The sequence below is a fragment of the Cupressus sempervirens genome, chromosome 11, assembly GCF_028749045.1.
Source record: "Cupressus sempervirens isolate cs-2001-9-10 chromosome 11, ASM2874904v1, whole genome shotgun sequence".
NCBI classification, from domain to species: domain Eukaryota; kingdom Viridiplantae; phylum Streptophyta; class Pinopsida; order Cupressales; family Cupressaceae; genus Cupressus; species Cupressus sempervirens.
The window spans coordinates 321,532,546-321,542,371 of record NC_143128.1 but is presented as its reverse complement, the minus strand read 5'-3'; the positions used below and the strand labels follow the sequence as shown (position 1 = coordinate 321,542,371).

Here is a 9,826-nt window from a genome sequence, read left to right as displayed (position 1 = left end):
ACCTAGGACAATATGTCAATAGACACTTGGTGTGTTACTGAAGTTGTAGGGTTCAAAGTGAAACCACTAGAAAACAAGTTCCCATCATTGTCTTAATGGTAGAAGTCTTCAAGTGGGTATTCTCATTGCATCACCTTTCATAGACCTCAACACCATAACAAATGGACAAGAATTGTGCCCAAAGCATATTAGATGAAACAAGTATCAGACAACTACTAATTCCTATCATGTTACACTGTATATTAAATCTTAAAAGAGAATCTCAATGGACTCTTGGTCTTTTAGTGTAGTTGAATAGAATGAACCTCCTAGAAATCAAGTCTTTCTAAGTGTCTTAGTGCTACAAATCTTCATGTAGGCACTCTCATTATTATCACCTTTCAAGGACATTGGCATTGTAACAAATGAGACCAAACCTAATATAGCCCAAACAACTTTATTGGAATAAACATCAACCGATCTCTTAAATTTTAACCTAGAAGTATTTGTCAATAGACTCTTAGTTTGTTAGTGAATTATATAAATCCTCTAGTAAACACTCTCATTGCTATTACCTTGCAGTGACATCATACTAGAAATGAAGGAAAAGGAAAGGAAAGGAAAGGAAATGTCCTTGACATTGTCACAAATGCACCCAATTTTCATGGCGGTTTCACCCAATTCTCACTTCTATCATCTTTCAAGGACTTGACTATGTAACAAATGCAACAAAAGTCATAGCCAAACAACTTAAACAGAATAAATATTAGTCATCCTTTTAGATTTTAACCTAGAAGAATATGTCAATGGACTCCTATTTTGTGGACTCCTATTTTGTTGGTGAAATTGTAGTGGACACTCTCATTGCTATTACCTTGCATAGAGCGACATTGTAGTGCAAAGGAAAGGAAAGGAAATGTTCTTTTATAGTTTAAGACACGAGCTATTTATTTTTGGATCTTTGTATGTTGAAATTAATATAGAACTACCTCGTACTCTTTGTAGAAAGCACCTAATTGCACTATAAACGAAATGTCCATACTCTAGCCCTTGTAGAATTTGAACTTGTAAACTTTGTGACCCCTCCCCAAAAATGCTACCCCCAACAACTTTGACAAGATAATTCAAAAACTCAATTATCTTAACATCAATGAAAACTAGAACTTTAATTTAACTCACTGATTCACATGTTCTTCCGCGTGAGTAATTTCAGTCTCCCATATCTTAATAATCAATATTGTATTAACCCAGAACAGGAAGGATGAAACTACAATCATTTTTCTATGTTGGTGAAACTAGGAGAAAGTGTCTATGCAACAGAGAAAATGACTCTTTATAAACATTTATATTTATCATTTAATATCAAATTAAAATTACAATCTCACTGAATTATAAATTTTAAATAATTAATTAATTGCTATAGGCAGCCATTCTGTCGGCATAGCCATTTCGAAACTGGGAGGTCGGTCAAAAGGTCGTGCATAGACTAAAACAAAGGAGTATGTAAGCCCTACAAAGACTGGTGGACACCCGCCATGTGACCAGAGGCCCTGGCCCAGCCCCACGCTAATCGTCTTCAATTTGGATAGTGCTAAGCGGGATTAGAGTGGACTAAATACCCCACACTCTTTATAAAGGAATGGCGCCCAAGCACTGAAACTAACGAAGACTGGATAACTTTTTAACTTCTGCTCAGTTTCTTATTCATGTGCTGTGTACTCAGAAAATTCTTGTGTTCTTGCTGGACAGAGTGATTTTAATTTTGCTGTGATCTGAAGTGGTGGGCGTTCTTCAGTTGATGCAAAGATGGAAGGTGTTCCGGTTAAAGCCGATGCAACAGAATTCACCACATGTTTTTCGATGTTAAGGGCAAATCCCTTCATTTTGAATCTTGCCCTGTCAGCCGGCATTGGAGGCCTTCTCTTTGGCTACGACACAGGTCGAGATTTTGATATTTTCATTTGTTTTATTTCTTCCGTGTTTGCAGATTTAGCGGGAAATTCAGTTTAAGAGTAATTTAAGTTTTGGGAAGTTTCAGAGGAAAATGTTTTGTTTCTGAATTTGACTGTGATATAGAGTTTGTTTGAGATTTTTTGTTTTCTTTCTAAGTCTTATGTGGGTTTAGTTTTAGTGTGAAGTGTAGTTGAAGAGTGATTGAATGTTATCAGAATTCAGTAGATTTGGCTGTGTGAATTTACGTTTTGGGGGTTTGGTTTTAATTTAGCTCTTCTGTAGTTATATTTTTTAGTGTGAAGTTGAATACAAAAGTTGAAAATTTTAGCGTTTCATATCTATTATGGCTAGGGTGATGAAGTTGTTCAGCTTTTGGATTTGACTCTGTGAATTTTGTTTATAATCATATTCAGTGAAAGCGTTCTTAAATTTGACCGTATGAATTCGTTTACATAAATATTTGGGGTTGTGATTATAGTTTTAACGTGAAATTCGGTTTGAAAAGCAATTAGTGTCAAACAGTGATTAGATTGATAAAGGTTGTGCTTTTCTTGGCGCTTTTGAATCTGATTGCATGAATTTTTTTACATAAATGCTTGGGATTGTGATTACAGTTTTAGTGTGTTAGTGTTTACAGGACGCAGTCTTCTCTTTCAGTGATCAGGTGAATAAAGCTATCTTGCTTTAGAGTTGACTGCGTGATTTTGTTTTAAATCACATTCTATAAAAGTGTGTTTCATTTTTAGTTTACGCAGTTTATAAACGACGATTTGATACCTGCTTTATAGAATGTGATCCAACATACTGATATATAAAATTTACACTCTCAGATTCAGATACACTGAAGCTATTACTGTGAACTGTGACAATTTTGGGTGCTTAATTCAAGTTATGGCTCTATTAGATGTGGGCATCGAAAGCTTTATATTTTTAGGCGTTTAGAAGAAAGAATTCATTAAATATGGAGAAAAAATGCGTTGTAAGAGATTGCCATTGAATAAGAAGTGGAGTGTTTTGTAATTTCATTCACAGTCTGGACAAGCTCTACCTTTTGCTTCGTTGTAGGGTTACACAAATCTTATAATAATTCTTCTGATGTGTACGCAGGTGTTATATCTGGAGCCATTTTGTACATTCGAGATGATTTCAAGAGCGTCGATCGCAACACAGCTCTCCAGGTAATTTCGATTCAACTGATACTAATCATCTGATGATCATATTGTAATCCAAAAGTTTTGATGAAAAAAATCTTAAACAACTTATAATTGATGGTTGTTCAGTTTTACCCAATTTTATAAAGCTAATGGAGCAGTGTGTAACAGGAGCTCATAGTGAGCATGGCCATCGCAGGTGCAATCATTGGAGCTGCGGTGGGAGGCTGGTTGAACGATCGGTATGGACGAAGAACTGCTCTGTTGATTGCAGACTTTCTGTTCTTCGTGGGAGCTATTTTCATGGCGTCCGCACCCAATCCAGCGGTTCTGATTGTGGGCAGAGCGTTTGTGGGATTTGGCGTCGGCATGGCTTCTATGACAGCCCCTCTTTACATTTCTGAAGCCTCACCGGCCAGAATCAGGGGAGCTTTAACCAGTACAAATGCTTTTCTCATCACAGGAGGGCAATTCCTCTCATATTGCATCAATCTTGCTTTCACAAAGGTGGGTAGATATATTTTCTTTGCTAAGTGGAACCAGTTGAATCACAAGAACTCGTGAAATGGATGATAAATACATGGATTTTGCAGGCTCCTGGAACATGGCGTTGGATGCTTGGAGTTGCAGGGCTTCCCGCTCTTTTACAATTTGTGCTGATGATCTTCTTGCCTGAATCCCCTCGTTGGTTGTACAGAAAGGTGAGCAAAAACAATGGATGATTGACCATTAGGGAAACAAAACATTTGGGGGTGTTGTTTTTCTGCCATTAGGGAAACAGAACATTTGGGTATTTTTTATGCCATCAATCAAGTCAACATTAATACTACAATGGATGTTTGTGATGTTAGGGCTATAAAGTAGCCACAGCAGCATCACTGCTACCTTTTTATATGAGTGGTTGCGAATCTCACCTTTGTTTAGTCATTAACCTGGTGCAATACTTACCTACACCTTGTGTATTGTGAGTAGAAAAGAGAGGAGGAGGCTATCGCAATCCTTAAAAAGATATACCCAGCAGACGAAGTTGAAAGTGAAGTTCAAGCACTGAAGGAATCCGTAGAAGCTGAAATGGAATTGGGAACCCTTCAGAACGTTCAACTATCTAATCTGTGGACTGTGAAAGAGATAAGATATGGGCTTTTTGTTGGAGTGGGCCTTCAGGTATATTTTTTGAAATAATAATGCATGCATTGGTTGAAGCCATGGAAAAATTATCATTATTTGCTGTGATTGATTATTATTAGTATTAATAGTTAAGTTAGAGTAAACTTGAACCCCAGACCTCTCATAGATAAGAGGCTCACATTTTACCATTGTATTGTGCAGTTTTTCCAACAATTTGTGGGCATCAACACTGTGATGTATTACAGTCCCACAATAGTGCAATTGGCAGGGTTTGCTTCGAACACGGTGGCTCTGCTACTCTCTCTCATTACCTCAGGCTTGAATGCTATGGGATCCATAGCCAGCATTTTTCTGATTGACAAAGCAGGGAGGAAGAAGCTTGTGATTTTCAGTTTGTCTGGATGCATTTTGGCATTGGGAATGCTAGCAGCAGTTTTCCATGTGGCATCAGATCAGGCACCCATGGTAAGCAGGGCAGCCACCACAAGCCAGTTTGCAGATTACATATGCCCAGATTATGCATCTGCTACCACCAGCTGGGACTGTACCAAATGCTTGGCGGCAAACCCAGAGTGTGGATTCTGTGCCAACAGAGCCAATCAGGTACAACAAAGTATACTGTACTGATTACATATTTCCATAATCCATGTTATTCTATTCACGTCTCTGGGTGTTATATTCAAGTTGCTGGGTAAGATTGTGCATGAGTTTATTAGCATCGACGTTTCGGATCCACAGTCGATGATTCATTATCCATCAATGTTTCTGATCATAGTCAATAATTCATCTCATCCTGATGATGGATCATTGAGTATGATCCAAAACATTGATGCTAATAAACTCATGCACAATCTTACCCAGAAACACGAATATAAATTATATTCTGTTTAAGGGTGGAGTTAAAATTTGCATGCTCTAATGGAACTCTGAAAACCCATTTTTTTTAAAGCCATGCTATTTCTACAGTCTCAGGAAGTGATTTAAAAAGTAAGTGATAATTAATTGCAATTGCAATTTCCATGTGACTAAAACATTTTCTGATAATTAATTTATAAATTTTTTAAAACTAAATATTTCGGATCATGCTTTGTCAATCCTATTATCACTGCTTGAATTGGGGACAGATAACTTCTCTGGATTGAGTTTTTCTCTTTCAAATCGAACTCCATGATTCAGCATTTCTCTTCTCTTACCTTCAACATCCTCGTAATGAATCACAGAGCTTGATCTGATAGAAGCGAGCTCATAGAAGAAAATCCAGAGATAAGACATACTAATTGTGTTTGCGTTTTTATCAACATTCAAAATCACACTGTTATCCTCCTATATGAATTCTGGACATATAATTTTCACGGTTCATATCCATTAATAATGAATTAAGCGAGTTTTGTCCTTTGAGTTTCAATCAAATTCCATAATTTATCATTTCTCCATAATAATCATGAAGTTTGATCTAATAGGACAAAAACTCAGAATCAAATCCAGAAATGTTTTCTATTAGCACTTAAAATCCCACTTCTTTATCCTCTCATACACAGTTATTGAATAATTGAAGTTCAACGTACTTGGTAGACCTCCACTCTTCCAACTTTGGTATTCCATTTTAAGACCCATTATTACAATATGGATAGTGTAATATATGATTATTTCTTAGCTGAAGTATGCTTTCTGCTGTATGTATAAAACCAAACAGTGATATTAATGCAAAAATTTCCCCTGTTTTCTATGAATGTAGTCAATCTCCTCTTCGTGTGGATGTAGTTCATCAATACTCTAATATTTGAATATTGCATAGCTGAAGTACGCTTGTCGCTGTATGTATAAACCAAACAGTGATAATAATACAGAGATTTCCCCTGTTTTCTTTGAATGTAGTGAATTCCCTGTTCATGTGTATGTAGTCAAATTGATGAACAGCAAAACATCTTTCATATCACAATTTCATTCATGCCTTCCGTTCTTTATCCTTGACTCTGTTAATTGTTTTCATTCCGCATTGAACAATGATTAAAGAATGCATATTCAATCAAATCTCTACTTATACATTTCCCTTTCTTTTCAAAATGTCCAGATGCTGCCTGGAGCGTGTATAATTTCGAACTCCACAACCAAACATATCTGCAGCAAGGACAACTCCCGCCCATGGTTTACTCGCGGATGCCCAAGCAACAACGGATACCTCGCCATTATTGGGCTCGCTCTCTACATAATTTTCTTTTCCCCCGGCATGGGAACAGTTCCATGGATAGTGAACTCTGAAATATACCCACTGAAATACAGGGGCATATGCGGAGGAATAGCTGCTACAGCTTGTTGGATATCCAATTTAGTAGTAGCGCAGTCATTTCTGACTCTGGTGAACGCCATTGGAACATCCATGACATTCATGTTGTTTGGGATTATAGCCATTGCTGGTTTGCTATTTGCCATTGTTTTTTTACCGGAAACAAAAGGGCTCTCATTCGAGGAAGTGGAGTTAATGTTGCAGGAAAGAGTCAGGCTCTTCAGCTTCAAGTTCTGGAGAAAGAATCCCGCTGCAAAGCAATCATACAGCAAAGAGAGCACAAGTACAAAGAAGAACAATTCCAGTGGGAACGGTGCTACTACTTAGCCTACCGAGTCTTACTCAAGATCGGATTATTATTCGCCTTGACTTATTAGCGGGCTTGTCTGCCATCTGTAACATTCATGATCGAATCCTCTGTAATCCATCTTTTTCAAATAGGACTCCTAATATATTAAATACCTAATGTCCTTAATCCTTATCATGTATGTAATTTTATAGAAGAAATTTACAATGGCAAAACAGAGTATTTGTTTCCCCTGCCATGTCGGTGTTCACTGTAGAAGTGAAGGCTTTTTTTCCGCCTCGTTAATTTGAATGGATAAGGAAGAAATCCGCCATTAATTGAGCAGAAAAGATAGGAAGGAGGCGTACGCTTTCTTGTTCTCATTGTGTCTATTCTCATCTTTTCATGATAGCAATTGCGAAATTGTCTGCCTGATTCAAAGCTGCAAGTCCATCACTCACTGATGAATTCGGTAATGATCAACGTCACTGGAACATGTAGTGGGTGGAACCCACCCAACATGTTACTCCAAGTTTTTAGAGCAAATACGGCATAGATTGTGACCAATCAAAATTTGCAGTAACTTAAATAACAATAAGTTCAAAATATCTGGTTTGATTCGATTTTTCTCATATTTCAACTAAAAGTCTATTAAAAAATCATTACTGAGCCAATGGATGGGTCCTCTACACTACATTTTAGTTTACGGGTGGGGGAGTGGATGATTTTCTCCCCATGGAGGGTGAGATTGGATACACATTAGGTGTTGGTTTTTAAGTGATTGTTCTCTTTTTGTTTATTTGTAAATGAAAAAGGTTTAGTAATCAGATAAGTGTGGAACTTAATTGGTATTAATATTCAGCGTTTATGTGAAGTATTACATCAAATTTTATAAATTGTGAGATAGCTAAAGCAAATGGTTAATGGTTAAGAGATAACATAAAATAGTTAAGTAGCGCAGTTGGCTTGGGTCATGAGTTTGCTCCCTATAGATCTCAAGCTCAACTTTGAGGTGAGTTTGCTCCACATAGGTCTCAAGTTTGACTTTGAGGCTCAGGTTTGCCCAATCCACGCAACTTGGAAATAAGTTGCTAGGTCAAATGAAGGCAAAAAAACAAATCTTTCAAAATGTTATGCATCATAAATTAATTATAATAATTAATATTACTTTAAATGTCAATAAGAGAGCTAACACATATTATATCTTTTCTCAACAATGACAACTTTGAGGATGTTGAATATGTAGGACAAAATTTATGACCAAGATTTGGAATAAGAGAATTAGTAATAAAATCAAAGATCTAATTTTATTTAGGTTTTAGCCCTATGCAATGATATGGAAACAAATCTTTCAAAATATCATATATAGTGAAAAAACTTGTAGTCAATCATAATTTGGAAAAAGGAAAATTGTAATAAGGTCAGAAGATATGATTTTCTTTAGATTTTAGCCTTATGAAGAATAAGAAAGACTATCTTTCAAAATATCATATCTAGTAGCAAAATTTGTAGTCAATCTAAATCTACAATACGAAAGAATAGTTAAGATCAAAAGATTGTCTTCTTTTTACTTTATCTGTATACACTAGATTAATTATGGTAATTAGTATTAAATTTAATTTTGCTAAGAGCTAAGCTAAGATAGGTAATGAAATTATTTATAAATTGTTAAAGAATGATATATACATTTAGTTTATGAGTGATAATAGAATATAATTTATAGTAGTATTTTTTATGTTAAATTTATCATTAAAGATTGTGGAAACTACCACTTCACTTTATGTAATGCCCCGCCAAGGGATCCAAAGAATCAACCTAGAATTTCACTAAGTTTGGTAGCATATTTTTTTTTTTAAAACATGAAAGTAAATACCACATATAACTTATGCACAATGACGGAAGCAATAGCAATGTCCATCTAAAAGTAAACATAACATACATAATAGATTACATTCTTTAAGATCCCTTAACGTTGAATAACATATATAAACATCCAACGTACATGAGTCCATCTAGTACAACATCCACATGAAATAATAATGACAAGTACAATGTTTATTCATTACATTTCAAATGCTCGATCATCCACTGTACATGTCATAGGGTATGACAAGCTCAAAAGAATATACATACATAGAATAAGGTACATCATCCTATTCTAATCCATGATACATCAAAGTAAAGATAATCACATGATACACATGATACATCATCATAGAAGACATATACATCCATCATAAAGATCAAACATAATAAACTAAGTGCATGGTTCCTCCCAACCGTTAATAGCATCATTAGACCATCGTGGATCCTAGCCATCCCTCCATGTGTAACATTCCATATCACCGAAGAGATCATCGGTATTAACATAGTAGGAATGTCACTCCTAACATATACTATATCATATGTAGAAAGTAATCTAACATGCAAATAAAAGCATAAGATAACATCATCTAACATATGCTAAAACATCAATGAAAGGATACATATCCACCATCATGAAGGACGCATCAGCCACGATGTCTCAATGAATCTCAAATGATAAGAGTGGAAAATACACTACCACCCGACTGCGTGGTACCTAAGTGGTCCACTCCCACCATGCTGAGGAGATAATCTCAAGTCCCAAACAGGCTATCCAAAATCACATAGCACAGATCTCTATAAGTTTAGGAATCCTAAAAGTATACTAACTCAAAGGTTCCAAACACAAAATCGACATCTAATCCCAGAGGCACACAATGACATGTACGAACCTACTATGCAAGCGGGAAAATGTCATCGCATTTATCATGTACAAGTTACCCTGGCAGTTAGCTAAACTCCACGGGTCCATACTGATCTCATGCGGCCACTAGTATCCTCTCATACTAACGAGGCATACTACGGAATGCAAGGTTGCAACCATGCGTTCTCACTACTCCCATCCTAGCCTGTACAAGCACTCAAGGCATGGGCGAGAACAAAACACTTATCTTTTTAGGTTCATTCAGTTAGTATTAGGTGTGAATGTTATCATTTATTAATCCAACTTACAATGAGTTA

At 36.1% G+C, this 9,826-nt stretch overlaps 1 protein-coding gene across 2 annotated transcripts; it reads left to right on the top strand.

Moving 5' to 3' along the window:
• Positions 1–1,640: 1,640 nt before the first annotated feature.
• INT2 (inositol transporter 2) lies at positions 1,641–7,131 on the top strand. 2 transcript variants are annotated; one of them, XM_089810414.1, is made up of 7 exons: positions 1,641–1,918; positions 3,040–3,110; positions 3,255–3,590; positions 3,677–3,784; positions 4,056–4,247; positions 4,413–4,814; positions 6,283–7,131. In XM_089810414.1, exons 1-7 carry the CDS (start codon positions 1,786–1,788, stop codon positions 6,820–6,822), a joined length of 1,782 nt encoding a protein of 593 aa, XP_089666540.1. In that variant the 5' UTR covers positions 1,641–1,785; the 3' UTR covers positions 6,823–7,131. The 2 variants fall into 2 exon arrangements, with proteins under 2 accessions (XP_089666540.1, XP_089666541.1); XM_089810415.1 differs by lacking the exon at positions 1,641–1,918 and adding an exon at positions 2,552–2,596.
• The last annotated feature ends 2,695 nt before the right edge of the window (positions 7,132–9,826 follow it).